The 16418-nt window shown below is 41.0% G+C and overlaps 1 protein-coding gene across 1 annotated transcript in view; it reads left to right on the top strand.

Moving 5' to 3' along the window:
- The window catches only part of LOC134801570 (inositol 1,4,5-trisphosphate receptor), a 142652-nt gene that overhangs the window by 33201 nt on the left and 93033 nt on the right, over positions 1-16418 (top strand). The window contains exons 3-7 of the mRNA XM_063774185.1: positions 5930-6000; positions 6612-6727; positions 14691-14810; positions 15382-15499; positions 15899-16011. Of these exons, the coding sequence (XP_063630255.1) occupies positions 5930-6000; positions 6612-6727; positions 14691-14810; positions 15382-15499; positions 15899-16011 (538 nt within the window). The remainder of the gene's footprint in view (positions 1-5929; positions 6001-6611; positions 6728-14690; positions 14811-15381; positions 15500-15898; positions 16012-16418) is intronic.

Raw genomic sequence — 16418 nt, forward strand, 5'->3', positions numbered from 1 at the left:
CGAAGGCCGCAAAAATATCTGACACGATCTTATTTGTAGAACCATAAGAGTATGTCATATATTTTTGCGGCCTTCGAAGAGTAGGTACCGGTCATTATCACCAACTTTGCCCGCATTTAAAAAAAACACGAATTACTCAAAAAAAAAACAAATCGTAATTACTTTTTTTGCTCAGCACGTCCATTGTGATCAAACGCATCAGTTTATTTGAAGAAAAAATATTTTTATCGTGTTTTTACCCATTTTTTTGCGTTTTAGAGGGTGGGCAAAGATATCCGGAGTTTTCGCCAACATTGCCCACGTCAATTTGGTATTCAAATACAGCTCGTATGATGATGATGTCTAAGGATCACTGGTTTTGGGCAATCCTACCATTCCCTGTTAATAACTTAGCGATAAGTGTAAAAACTTTTAAATAAATTTGCTGGGCAATGTTGCCTACCCGTTTTTGCTCATTTCCATATAAGGCTCGCCTAAGCATTTTACAAAGGCTAGGGTTGTCACTTTTGAGAAAATCTGTTACAATAGTTTAATGGCCAAAAATATGATTTTTGCTGTGTTTTCATTAGTTAACGGGATAAAACATCTAAGTAAAGGATAATAAGACAAATTAAATACAGTATATATTTATAAACTTACTTTAGTGTACAAACATAACCTTATTTTACATGCGAAGTTGGGTAAATTAGATGAAAGTGACAACCCTAATCCGTTTTTGGTGGTGGGCAATGTTGGAATGGATGCCAAATCACCGGATTACTTTGCCCACCGCTAAAACTCGCTAAAAATTACAAACTAAAGATATCTTATTGATACTGTTTTAACACCCCCTGGCACTGATTAAAATAACCGACTTGGTTTCACATTACATCTCAAAACTTTTTGAAGTGAACATTTCTTTAGCGGCGTGTAATAGTGCCCTTGCGGCCTATTTGCTGAATAAATGTTGAAGATTGAAGTTTGCATGCAAAGTTTCGTGCTTTCTGCCGGATGGGACAGGATTTAGGATGGGTCAGACCAGGACCGCATTTTTGCAGGTTCATCTTTTATTAGCCAGACTCTACCTCCATACTAAATCGAGCTAAGGAGTCGCACTATAAAGAAATATTGAACATTTTCTTTCAAGTTGATATACAGGGTGTCCATGCATTAGGGTATTTATATTCAATATTCAATAATTTATTCATAAAATCAATACAATTTTACACGTCAATGGTATTTAGAACCAGTATACAAAGCATCATAACAAATTACGATTTTTTTACTTTGGAGCAACCTGTATGTATTAGTAGCTCCTGAGGTAATAAATAGTATGACTAGATTTTGCCCTGTGCGCGGGGCCCGAGGGCCCCGCGGTCTTCTTGTAGTTTGTTGTTGGTGCTGTTGTTTTTGTTGTAGTAGTAGTAGTAGTAGTAGTAGTTTGTTTTCCAAAGGGAAAAAGAAATAAAGTTGTACTTTTGCTAGGACGAAAAGATCCGCGTGAAAGCACTACATTCCCGCAGCTCGGCCTGGCCTCGCGTGCTTGGGAACTCGTAAGGGACGCTCCGGGCCTTCGTCCTTCGCTGGGTTTCGAAGCTCAGCGTCGGGCCTTCGGCCCGCCGCTTCGCTTATTAAAACAGTTGGGAGGGTTGGTTTTGCTTCGGGGCTTAAGCGGGAAGTTGGAGCTTAAACACGACCCAATAGGAAAAGTGTCTTAGACAAGCGAAACGGCGGGCCGAAGGCCGAAGGCCGTAGGCCAACTTCCCCCTCTCGTGTGACGCTTCGGGCCTTCGGCCCTACGCGGAGCTCGGCCCTCGGCCTTCGCGAGCCTCGACGCTTCGCCGGCGGGCCGAAGGCGCTTATCAAGACAGTTGACTTTGTAGAACGCTTGGGGGAACTGCATTCACGCAGCTCGGCCTTCGGCCTCGCGTTTTGGGAGTCGGGGTGGAGGCTCCGGGCCTTCGGCCCTCCGCCGGGGTCGGCCTTCGGCCTCCCGGCCTGAAGCTCGCCCTTCGGGCTCGCTTAACACACTTTTTGTATAGGATTTTGCTTTGTTCGTCATTCCCGCAGCTCGGCCTTCGGCCTCGCCCAAAATTACTGGGGGCGGGGCACGCTTGGATATTCGGGGTGAAGCTCCGGGCCTGACGGCCCTACGCGGGGTCGGCCTTCGGCCTCCCGGCCTGAAGCTCGCCCTTCGGGCTCGCTTAACCTACTTGGAAATTTGAATTTTGCCCTTGTCGCCCGCCATTTTGGATTTTTCCAAAAATTTTTTTTACATGGTAATGCTGGGCCCCCTAGCTCGCCGCATGCCAAATCTCAGCGCACTCGGACCAACTTGAAAAATTAAAAAAAAAGTCGGCCATTTTTTAAATGCAGTTTGCTGTGTTTCGGGGCCCTCTATGACATTTGGTCGAGCACCCCCCACCTACCTCGCACCGTTTAAAAGTTGCCATACAAAATTAAAATGACCATTATTTCCGCCATCTTGGACTTTTTCCAAAAATTTTTTTTTCATAGGAATCTAGAGGCTTCTATCTCTCGCCATGCCAATCTCAGCGCGCTAGGACCAACTTGAAAAAAAAAAAAAAAGTCGGCCGTTTGAAAATTTTTAAATGCAGTTTATTTTGTCTCGGGGCCCTCTATGACATTTGGTCGAGCACCCCCCACCTATCTCGCACCGTTTAAAAGTTGCCATACAAAATAAAAGGGGCCATTTTTTCCGTCATCTTGGATTTTTTCGAAATTTTTTTTCCCATACGAATCTAACCGATATCATACTTTATGATATCGGAAAAAAAACAGATATTTCTCTTGCTAAGTTTATGACAATTGTCACAGAAACACTGCAATTGTCACGAAATTCCGACATATAACTCATTACCTGTCAAGAATTACCTACAATTCTTCTAGATCTTTGACAATTGTCAGAAACTTCACAGGAGAAATATCTGTTTTTTCCGATATAATAAAGTTTTTTTTTAATAATACAATGATGGTGGCAAACAGGAATACGGCCCGCCCGATGGTAAGTGGTAATCGTAGCCCATGGATGCCTGTGACGTCAGCGATAGTGATTTTACAATTCGTCGCACCTGTCACCGATGTGAAATTGGGGCCTGGCCTCTATTTCACTACGGTGGCAGGTGCGACACTTGTCGACATCACAGTTGGTACTGACGTTACAGGCCTCCATAGGCTACGGTAACCGCTTACCATCAGACGGGCGGTGTGCTTGTTTGCCACCAACATGTTAATAAAATAAAAACTCCATTATATCGCCAAATACTAAGTACTTATTTTGCGAAGCTAATGACAATTGTCACAAGAAACACGACAATTGTCGGTAATTCTTGACAGCAAATGAGTTCTGTGTAACACTATATGAGTAAAATGAATATAGGCGTGGAATCGAATGTATTTGCAGCCAACAAAATGCCAATGTTTGTTCAGCTACCTGTTCACCTGTTTAAATTGCTTATTATCAATTTAGATCCGGATTTTAAACCTGGCTGACATCGGATAGCCATTTATATTGATGTCAATGGTGTTGGTGAATATTTTAATTCATTCGGGCGAAAACCGGAAGGTTGGTTGGGTATCATAAAATGTTCATGGAGAGAAATTGTAAAGGCCCCAGTACACAATGGGCCATTGCCGGCCACTCCAAGGGACGCAGCCATGCGGTAGAATGAGATAGCAATATCATTTGCTCCCTCTAACGCATAAATGCGTCCCTTGGAATGGCCGGCGATGGCCCATTGTGTACTGGGGCCTTCAGATATGGTATTGTAATCAACAACTGCAAAGTTTTTTTTACATCGGTTTGTGGCAAATACTGTTTAGTTTATCTTTATTTTAAAACGAAAAATGTCAACTTGCATGTTTTCTCCACTGTACACAGAATAAGTAATGATGTTACTATATCTCATATGTTCAGAATATTACTTGAATAAACTTATTATCCTATATAAAATGTGTGTTTTTATATTTCTAAACCCAGTTTCTAAGTAGATTGCACATACATTATAGTCACATTAAAATTCCATTTTGCGAAATAAAGAATTCAACATTTAACTTTGCAAAAGTAGATAATTGTTATTAGAATATTTTCTAAAAGCAATAAAAATGAGAAGATTAGGTTAGATTCGAGCTACAATGACATTAGGTTGGGTTCAAGGTAAGGTTGCAGGGCCTCAACAAGGGAAAAAAAGGGGGAGGGACTGTTGGCCTGGCTAAGTGAGCCAGAACTCACCCACTACTCCCTACTACTGCCGTAAGCAGGTAATGAATTCCCAATGTATTAGGTATAGGTTTAATAAATTATAAATATATTTCATTAATAACATAATAATATACAAATATGTAAAAGCATAAAGTAATAAATAAGCCTACAGTAATCACGTATACCGGTCCCACGGATGGGGTCGTCTGTCAAGGAGTTTCGGCAGGAAAGGCCTTGGCAGACTTAAAAATTTCCGAAATGAGGGTTCATACCTACCGACTGGAATTGGTTTCATGGAGGTATCAGATGGGTTAATGTAGGGTAACTGATGTACACCTTGCTAACATAATCTCGTCTGCCAAGGTGTTTCGGCAGGAAAAGCCTTGGCAGACTTATATATTCATGAAATGAGGGTTCATACCTACCGACTGGAATTGGTTTCATGGCGGTATCAGATGGGTTAGTGTACGGTAACCGATGGTCATCTTGCTTATAATCTCGTCTGCCAAGGTGTTTCGGCAGGAAAAACCTTGGCAGACTTATATATTCCTAAAATGGGGGTTCATACCTACCGAATGGAATTGGTTTCATGGTGGTATCAGATGGGTTAGTGTAGGGTAACCGATGGCGACCTTGCTTACATAATCTCGTCTGCCATGGTGTTTCGGCAGGAAAAGCCTTGGCAGACTTATATATTCCTGACATGAGAGTTCATACCTACCGACTGGCATTGGTTTCATGGTGGTATCAGATGGGTTAATTTAGGGGTCCCGATGGTCACCTTTGAGAGCGTCTGCCAAGCACTTCCGGCAAAAAAAATAGTGGCAGACTTCGCTTTTCTGTGTCTACATGTAAATTTCTAACTGCTGCCATAACTACTATCTCGGTATCAGATGGGTTAAATCAGCCCCTTTTTTCGCACCGGAAGTGGCCTTCTTTTTCGTACTTTCGGCAAGTTCCGCCGTGGCAGACTATCGAATTCGGACTTAGCATAACTTTTCTGGGAAACCATTGTGCATTTCATCGTGGTATCAAGTCGGTTAGAAATTTTGCGGCCGGCTCTTCTACCAATATTGCTGCTCTGAAATGGACCTATAACTCTGTATCTTTAGGTACCTACTTAAATAAAAGTAAACAAATAATTTGTAAATTTTCGGGTAGTTATAACATTTATTGATTAACCAACCAATTACAAAACGACCTGGATCTGTCACTGAACAACCTGACTTTAACCTACATTATTTGATCGTGTAATGTTTTCAACTACCCACAACTGGCTTAAGAAGCCATTTGAGGGTATATTTTGTTTACTCTTTTTTAAATAGGTACCTAAAGATACAGACTATAGTCACGTAATCATAGGTGGTGGAGGAAGCACTACCAAAGCCTGGAGGCCTCGTTCTAAAAGACCGGATCACAGACGTCCAATCAGACGGGAGGATGACATTAATAAATGCAGCCCACTCTGCAGTTTCCTAACCGGCTTTACTTGTACAGATAAACTGTTCTGGCAACACTGCGCAGGCATGCCCTTGTGTTGTGTATATGACCAACTTGAGCTCTTAATGAAACCTGTGAGCGCAGTGATAAAAAAGTCAGACCGTATAATTAAAAACCAATTGGAATCTATATTCGGAAAACACTGTGTCTATTATAAAAATCTTCGTATTGATTAAGGCCGTACCTTGAACAACCTTAATGTATGTTAATGAATATGTTTGTCGGCAGGTTGGTAGATGACAGGTGCGTCGTCTGCCCGGAGGCGGGCGACCTCACTGATCCACCCAAAAAGTTCCGGGGTAAGTTTCACCCAGTAATAGTCTTAGTATTAACCATAAGAAGTTTTTGAACTGAAAGTCTGAACTTAATACCACTCAGAGAGAGTAGGGCTACCTCGTTTCAAGCAAAATACAGTGGATGTCAATTTGCGGAAAATGCCCAGCAAAACTAACTAACTAATCACTCAGAGTTCAGAGAAGTCAGGTCCTTGAATATGGTATCCCTTAAAAACTTAAATTGTTCTTGAGCAGCGTTTCAACTTTAAAAATCTTAACTTGATTTAACACTGGCACAAGCAAGAAGTTCCTGGGTATTTGGGTACCAGGTAGGCAATGCTCCCAGAACTGAATCTGTATGGCGAGAACTGGGTTCCCGGTTCCGGGACTGATTTTGCATGAATAATCAGTACATTTTCTTGTGTAAAGATGAGGACTCAAACCAGACTTAAGACTTTACCAACACTAGTTGCAACAGAGTTGCAAGCTTATGTTTTGCTTATGTGTAACATTGGAATTATCACCAAACAACAATTTAAAATCTATCTTTTGTTTTTTGTCAAGTTACCTATAGTATGTCGTCCCGACTCATGTCATATTCAACTCTACCGCTTTAACATTAGTGACGTTTTCAGATTGCCTCTTCAAAATATGTCCCATGAACCGGTACTCGGCGCAGAAGCAGTTCTGGAACACGGCGAAGCAGTCGGCCAACAACAATACAGACACGGGCCTGCTCAAGAGATTACACGTAAGCCAATATGGACTTCATTTGTAAGCTTCATATAAAGACATGGCGATGTAGGTGGTTATTTTTGATCCAGGGTTTCGCGTTCAGTACGGATCAATGGAAAGGTAATACTAGAGGACCGTAAGAGATACCGATTTGACATAGTGGTCAAATCGGTATTTCTTACGTTACGTGTGCGAATTTTTCGATACCTAGACATTCTGACATTAAGGCATCATAACATCCGGACTTGTTGGCAAATGGGTATATGTTACATCTGGACTTTCAGAAATCACCTCGTTATTACATTCGGACAAATTGACTATGGCCATCAGATATATCGGAGAGGCCAAGGTGTTCACAATATCTGAACACGCACTCTAACGCCCTGACAATAGAGGCGTGTTCAGATATTTGCGAGCGCCTTGACCGCTCCGATATATCTGATGGCGACTGTACCCATTAATCTTCGTTGAACATGTCGGTCTGCCTTTGATCCGTACCGAACGCGATACCCTAAGTCAGGATCTCGTAGATAATATTGACACTACATTTGAATAATGTTTGAGGCTAACCGTTTAAGATCACGGTAAGAGGAATATAGACCTTATTTCTATATCCTGTGAGTTCAAAGTTGTTCTAACTCTGATGATATTTTGCTATCGGATAATTCGGTGGGGCTTTTAATGTAATTGGGGTTGGGTTAGGGCAAGTGGTTCCAATTTGTACAAAGTTATTAATATGACGTGCTGAAATCGATTCTATTGATAGGCTGAAATTAATTACCTAATATCACAGATTATGAAAATTCTAAGACGTGTATTAGTGCGTTATATTGTACAGTCGACGTCAAAAATATGTTTACATTTTTCGCCTTATTAAAAAGGAATAAGGTACAACAGTGTAAGTGGCTTTGTATAACACAATATTAGACTTCAATTTCAATTTTTTTAATGTTAAAATAACACATGTCAAACAAAATGACAATAAAATTACAATACAAAATATACAACTACCACTAAACACTAAACTAAAAACACTTACACTAAATTAAAAAAACACATAACCAGATCAAGAAAAGAAGAAAAAATTACAGTAATAATAAATACAAATGTCACTTATGTGCTCTATTTGGTACATATATGGTCAGGGGTCTCTAAATCACAGCCCGTGAGCCCTTATGCTTTTGATTCGCGGAAAGGAAGCGGAAAATCCAAAAGCCTGTGGTGGGGAGGTGACTCTCGGATCAAAAATTTTGGAGACCCCTGGAAGATTTCTCAACATTATAATAACATCAAAATCAAACGTCGTATGCAATTGCAAATTTCAATAGGGAGCGACAGATCAACTAAGCATTTTTTCTTACTCTCAGTTTTCCACCACAACAAAAACAAACGAATTATGAAAATATAACTTTTTCCATCAGTCTGATCTAAATGACAAAACCAGGCCACCTGAATTGATCTAAGGCATTCATTATTCATTATTTCAAAACTGCCGTCCGGAATTAAATATATTAACCCAATTCTATCACCTTTCTTTCATTCAACTCTCTAATATATTTCACCTATTTCTGTTTGTTTTATTTTTGTTAATTTTAGATCAAAGAGACTGAAGAAAGGCTGGTGCATTGTTACTTTGGTAGCAGCATCTCGGTTTTAAAATCACAGTTTGATTTAACACATCCACTGTCAGTGAATCTTTCTTTTTCTAGCCTATTAGAGTGTCCCACTGCTGGGCAAAGGCCTCCCCTCTTTGCCGCCATCATGGTATGATAATATACTCCGCCTGGTACTCCATTCCGAGATTCGCGTATGACCTAACTGACACGCGCCTACGTCATCATGCTGTTTACAGGTTCTCAAACTTTGAAATGTGGGAGAATTTTAACGGCATTAATTTTAAGTTATTCATGTAGAAACATAGTAAAATAAAACAAATCTAATGTATTAAATTAAACTTTATTTATCTATACAAGACAAACGTTTAAAAAACTAATTCACAGTTACACATTAATTACCAAGCTTACGACGTGAAAAGTTTGGAAAACACTGCGACTGCTGACACTGAGCGAGAAGGAAATAACAATTAACACGCGTTCGACAAGGATGACGGTCAGGGCATTTAGTTATCTAGATCCAAATTGTCAAATGTGCACAGCGCTATCCTGTGTTGCCAGTAGTATAAACAGAATTACCCGAAAGTCTGAAATTTCTTTCGTGAATCGGAAGATATTGCTAACGAGTAATTAAAAATGACGTGTTATTGTAAAATTTAAGCTAAAATACATATAAATGAAAATTATAAAGAAATATTTTAACTTATTAACCATAGGTATAATGTACCCATGTAACATGTTATGTTGAAATAAAGTGGCAATGTTATTGTGACGTAGGCCCGTGTCACTCTGGGAATGGAAGACCATGTTTTATTAGACCATGGCCGCCATTTGGTCCTGTCCAATTCAAATTCCCACCACTCTATACAGAACGTATCGAGGTCTTAGAGAATTTAATTGAGATTGCAAGCGAAATTGGAAGAGTTAGAAGAAGATCTGACTGGCATAAAGTGGGATGTCATAGGGCTAAGCGAAGTCAGGCGTGAAGGGGAGGATACCATAAAACTGAATTCCGGAAATATGCTCTTCCATACAGGGTCTACAAGTTCAGTAGTAGGCAGTGTGGGCTTCTTAATAAACAAGAAACTAATCAACAACGTAACGGCACTTGGAAGTCTCACCTGGAAGATCTCACCACGTGTAGCCTACGCCATTATAAAAATAAATGCGCGATACTCTATTAAGATAGTCCAAGTCTATGCTCCTGCCTCCACTAGATCTCACGATAGTGCCGCAGTCGAAACCTTCTATGACGACGTCGACAAAGCGCTGCGAGAAGGCGTAAAAGCGCAATTTAACATCGTAATGGGGAACTTCAACGCGAAGCTAGGGACCAAGAGCGATGATGAAACCTATATCGGCCCATTCGGAGTTGGGAGCAGGAATGCCAGGGGGCAGATACTAGTTAACTACCTGGAGTCGAGGAAATTCTTCGCCATGAACACTTTCTTTTGCAAAAAACTACAAAGGAAGTGGACGTGGGCTAGCCCGGACGGGGAAACAAAGAATGAAATTGACCTTATATGTGCGGACAAGAAACGCGTAGTTACAGATGTTACAGTCCTCAAGAAACTTAAGATGAGTGATCACCGCCACGTGCGTAGTACGATATGCATCAACACCAAGCTGGAAAGGAGGCAACTGGTATCAAAACCACTGGCTAACCTACAAATCCCCATAGGAGTTCACGAAGAGTTTGAAAGAGAGCTTAACTTAACTCTTGCTCGTTCTGATGCTGACTACTTCGAAAAGAGCCTAGACTACAAGTACAGCACATTTATTACAAACGTCACTAGCAGCGCCAAGGAGATATTCGGGCGGGTGCCTAAAGATAAGGACAAACTGTCCCCTGATACGCTTTTGCTTCTCAAGCAGCGCGAACATATGTCTGCGGAGCAGTACAACTCCCCGGAACACCGGAGCCTAAACAGGCAAATATCCAAGGCAGTAAGACGGGATATCAGGAGAAGAAACACGCAAAGAATCCATCGCTTAATAGAAAAGCATCGAGGCCCAAAGGTGTTTCAGAGGGCCACGAGTAGTGGCACTAGCCAGCTTAACAAACTGGAAGACGAAGATGGACATATAGTAACGGATACTCCAGGGCTATTAAACGTGGCAGCCAAATTCTATGGGAAACTATCTGAGTCACAAAATACACACTGCTTGACGGGCGGTACAGAGTGCTCACGTGCAACTCTGACAAAACATTACACTGAAGACATTCCAGATATTAGTACCTATGAAGTTAAGCAGGCTATGAAACAACTTAAGCAATACAAAGCTCCGGGAGAAGATGGCATTACCACAGAACTGCTCAAAGCAGGTGGACGCCCGATACTGAAAGAACTGCGATGGATCTTTAACGAAGCTCTGTTCACCGGTGAAATACCAGAAGAGTGGCAGAATAGCATGGTCACATTATTTCACAAGAAAGGCGCCAAGACAAGTCTTAAGAATTACCGCCCTATTGCCCTCCTAAGCCAAGTGTACAAAGTATTCTCACGAGTTGTCACATCGAGAATATCACGAAGATTGGACGAACCGACATCGCCAAAAGAATTGCGCAACTGAAGTGGGAATGGGCCGGCCATATCTGCCGCGGGGATGACGACCGATGGGGCCAGCGAGTACTGTTCTGGAGACCTCGACTGGGAAGCCGGAGGGACGGAAAACCACGAGCCAGATGGTCGGACGACATTAGAAAGACGGCAGGGCCGACCTGGCATAGAACCGCCGCATACAGAACAACATGGAAATCCATGAAAGAGGCATATGTTCAGCAGTGGACGCAAATATGCTGAGAAGAAGAAGAAGAAGAAGAGAGAATTTAATGACTGGAGTCGCCTTTAAGAGCTTAAGAGCTGCCGAAAAACTTGCACAATTGTGCTAACTTTTGTATGGACTCACATGGCTATTTGTACGTTACGTACAAATCATATAGAAATAGCAATACATTTCACGTCCCCTCCCCCGCAAAAATCGGCAGACTGTTTCGTACAGAAAATGACATGGGTTGACGTCTCCAGCTACTAAATGCTCTAAGATCGAGGTCGTCCCGCCATCTCCGTTTGGGTCTTCCTCTGCCTCGAGAATCTATGAGTAATAAATAATAATACATTTACCTGCAGTTATATGTAAAGAGGCCCACAGATTACCAGTTCGCCGGATGATATCAGGTCAGTTAATCGCAACAAGTGACAGTTCTGAACAATTGATAAGCTGATATCGTCCGGTGAACTGGTAATCTGTGGGCCCCTTTACTAAAAGAGAAATCTGAAATGGCTATGCAAAACGTGATTAGTACAAATGTTTAATATGGGATGTTTTAACTAGAGATGCGCATAATCGTTCACTGAGTTGAAAAGAGTGATTCATATCTTTCGCTCGCGGTGATATATATCACTCATTTAGCTCATTTAGCTCATTTCGCTCAGTAGATCTGTAGATTAAATAGTGAGTAGAGAGAGATGTCAATCAATCAGATTGATTGAATTGTTTGGTTTGATTTGTATTACCTACGCACTTGATCGTTAAAAAATATGCATTATTAGTGTTATATAAGCTATACTATACATACATTTACTACAATATACATATTAAGCAGATTTTCCTTCATACTTGGACAGGCTTAGGACTGTCAATCTAGATTTTTTAGGTTAATAATAAAACGAGGGAAAAACAAAGTTTCTCCTAAACGTACCTCATATTAAACATAAACCCCTCTAATCTAGATTGGCAATTATGATGAAAATCTGATACTATATAGTGTACATTTCATAAAAATATTAGACTATCATTACATTAATTACACTACCTAAGCCCGTCAATTAAATCTTAAACTAAAATTGGTCAACAAACGACAGCCGTAGTCTGCTCTCTCGACATCCAACAGTACTCTGTACATAAAAGTGCGTAAATGGGATGGTTATATAATACGCACAGCCATAAGTGCGACGAAGAAAGCAAATCACACGGTACGGATCCCGCCATGTTTTCCCGGCACCCTCCGAATTCATCCGAAACGCTCCGAAACCGTCACTCCGCATCGTCTCACTCGTTTGGCTGGGCCCGCTCATTCGATCATGAGTGGGAAAGAGCGAGCAAGTAACACCGATATAAAAGAGTTACTGAGCGAAATGAGCTAGTCAAATCTGTACTGAGTTGAAGAGTGAGCTAGTTCAATCAAAAGATACAGTTCATTTGAATCACTCGCTCGCGAACGACACATGTCTAGTTTTAACACGATGTCATAATAATAATGTTCACACCAACCTACATAATACCTACTTTAATCCCATAAAAAAGGGTCCAGTGTACTCGACATTTCACCCGGTGTATTTCGTTTACACACAAATTATATTCCTAATTCCCAATGCGTTACGTTCGAAAATACCGTGGACACTTTCAGGTAAATTAATTAACTTACCATCTCCTTCAGACATTATAAAAAATCTCTTTAATAAATCTCTTGCCTGAACTAAATCAAACTTTAAACGTCACGCTAAATTGAGCTTTAAATCACGGAGATAAAGAATAACGACTTTATTCCTGATATTAAAGATTCCATTCATTCATTTAGACGTTAATGTCCAGGATTAATGTACCATCATTATCACTGTTAAGTAAACAATAATATACCTTATTGCAATTGCATAAGGTCAAAGTCAGTTCAAAGTGTTGCTGTTATACTATCCGCAAACCAAAATGACTACCGAGATCACATTACCATCTCTTTCACTCGTGCTACGACTATGCAAGTGTGAATGAGAAGTTTTACAACCCGGGGCCCGTTTATCAAAAGCTTGTAACTTGTAATACAAGTGGAAGTCCCTTTTTGACAGCTTTTATTAGAAAGGGACTTCCACTTGTATTACAAGTTAGTGACAAGTTACAAGCTTTTGATAAACAGGGCACGTCAGTTTGGTTTGTGGATAGTATAATACCATCGGCGATACAATTTAAATGATCATTCGTGAGCTTTATTCCAATGGGATAAGAGTTATCAATGGGCGGTTGTGTTGGTGTTAATTAGTAACGGTTTGCTTATTAATACGAATGATGCAGTGATGCGTTTCGTGAATGTGGAATCGGCTTTCACACATGTGTGCTTTGGGAATAGTATTGTACGTTATGTTTTATGAGGTCATATCCAATATGGTGGGAAAGTACTATTTCGATAAAATTTGGTGATTAAGTGCCTATATTTCTCTATTGCACAACTCAATACAAGAAAACAAATAGGTACAGATAATATAGGTATTATATATCAATTAAATATAGATGAACGGGCAGTATTATCGCTATAGGTACCTACTGGTGTTAAAGTGAAACGATAAGTAACAACCACACCGTAAAATACAGGGTCATTTTTGGACCTTTAGCCTTATTGTGCGAGGTGATTAGGTAGGTCATACTGAACAACTTTTCCTATAGGACCAACCCCGAAATCCCAAAATAAATTTGGCCTTCCCATAGAAAACGCCGACGTCCACTCGACCAAAATGTATGAACGGCCAAAAAAATTTTTGTGAAGATTTCGGAGTTGGTCCCATAGAAAAAGTTGTTCAGTATGGCCTACCTAATCACCTCGCACAATATGGCTAACGGTCGAAACATGACCCTGTATGTACATCATTAAATCATTATTAATGCTATTACGCTATTAGTATTAAATGATTGTATGTCGCCTTTTTCTTTTTTTGTCTCTTGTCAACTTTCGTTTTGTCTCTTGTTATTGTTTGTGTCACAATTGTCACAAAGCATATAAGTTGTGGTTGTATAAAGATTTTATCTATCTATCTATATATCAAAAAAAATATCTAAATCCCGTTTGCCCTATTTCAAATAATATGAATATGTCTATAAAAGTATATTGATCTCTATAATTTAAAGCGAATATTAATATTATTTGTCACATAGAGGTATCAAAAAAGCTTTATCAAACTTCCTTTCGTAGGCGGAATTATCACATAGGTAGTTTTAATCGCATATTCCATGGGCGGTCTGAAGCTCGCGGTAATTATATATTTTATATTATAAATATCGTATCCTTTCGGCCAGGATGCCAGAACTTAGTGCTCGCGACTGCTTCTAGCAGCGGCCGCGGCACGCGCACCACAAACGAGCTGAAATGTACATAATGTCACGATCGCAGCAGCCGGGCTAGCACATGATTGGCATGACAGTATCTCGCCCACGAGATAGACTACCCGCCCCTCTTTAATTAATAGGGTTAGAAAAAGACGGGCATCTATTTACCTCTATCTATCTCGCGGGCGAGATTCTGTCGCGCCCCTCCTGTGCTAGGCCTGCGGGAAGACTTTCTGCTCGTAATCGGTTCTAATGAATGCGTCTCCCTTGCAGCACGCAGCAGAGATAGAGAAGAAGCAAAATGAGTTGGAGAACAAGAAGTTGCTGGGCACCGTCGTACAGTACGGCAGCGTGGTGCAACTACTTCACGTCAAGTCCAACAAGTACCTCACCGTACGTTTGCCTCGCAAGTTTTCTGATTTCTTTGCTAAAAATATTCAAAATAAATGACTCACGAAATGCAGGTAAGACTATTTGGGGGGACCGTAGTGCTGCCGCTAAGACTAGCCTTATGTATTGCTCGACATGTTTCGATCCATTCCAAGGATCGTCACCAGTAGCAAGAGGTACATGCAGCCTGGGCGTGTTCTGAGTACGGAGTGTGAGTGTTCTAAAATATTTGCAGTGACGCATAAATACAATAATAGTTATTAATTTTGCCGTCAAATTAAAGAATTAGGGCTCATTTAGACGATGCGAGAACTCGCATGCGAGTTTCATTACATTCCGGGTTTTAATCGGTCGGTTGAATTGGACTTAACCAACAGTCCGCAATGTATCTAAAATCGCATGCGAGTTCGCGCGCCGTCTAAATCGGCCCTTAAGGTTTTTTTATTTGATCATGTCGTGTTTAGTTACAGTATAGGTACTCATTTACAAAACCATGTATTAACATGCATTTTTTTTAAAGTTAACAGTAGTATTAGTTGATGGATTTCTCTTGTTTATATTTATTATTACACAGGTAAACAAAAGACTGCCTGCGCTGCTCGAGAAAAACGCGATGCGTGTCCATCTAGACGCGAACGGAAACGAAGGCTCATGGTTCTACGTGATGCCTTTCTACAAGTTACGATCTACGGGTGAGTACCTACTTTCACTGGTAAGGGCTATGGGTGACGATAGCGCCTGTGCCCCATCAGGTAAGTTCGCGCCGCACTGAGCGGTGCGAAAATCGCAATGGACACGAATCTCAATGAGATGTCGATGATAGTAAAGTGTCCTTAGGGCTGGACAAAAATATAGCGAACAAGGTGTGAAATTTCTGTGAAAAAGTTGTAGTTTACTCCACATTTTTGTACCATCCTTAATGCTTTCTCGGCTGCACCCATTTTCATATTTATCATTACTAGATCAGCGCGTGCGCTAACTTCCATGGACTTACTGTCACGCGCTGATAACATGTTGCTGACCGGCACAGGTACTATAAACACAGATGCGCTATTTTCGGTAAGACCACTTCAAAGTTATTCGTTTTTCAGGTGACAACGTGGTGGTAGGCGACAAAGTGATAATGAACCCCGTGAGCGCGGGGCAGCAAGTCCTACACGTGTCTTCCAACCACGAGCTACCTGACAACGCGGGCTGTATGGAGGTAAGACCTTATTCAATCACAAGAGATGGTCGGTCCCCGTAGATGTTTCTATCAGTCCTCAGCACAAGTTGCTAAGGGGACAAGCTACCAATTCAACTGAACACAACTTTATTCGCTCGAAACGATTTATTATACTCGCCTACTTACTAATACATCGAAACTATCTGAGAAAGTTTCTATCGAGATTCGATGACAATTTTTTTACGGTTTTGGGTACCATTCCTCAACCGACCAACGGAGCGACAGCTGGTGCCCACGGGGGTTCATTTGACATCGCCCTTAATCACGTTACGAGTTATCGCCCGGGATGATATTGGTCATAGAAATCTATAGGCCGACGCTTGATTGCCACAGATAAGTATGATGGGCATTAGGCGCCGGCACTCGGTCAGCAGATCCAGACACTT

Source organism: Cydia splendana, chromosome 22 (assembly GCF_910591565.1).
Source record: "Cydia splendana chromosome 22, ilCydSple1.2, whole genome shotgun sequence".
NCBI lineage: Eukaryota > Metazoa > Arthropoda > Insecta > Lepidoptera > Tortricidae > Cydia > Cydia splendana.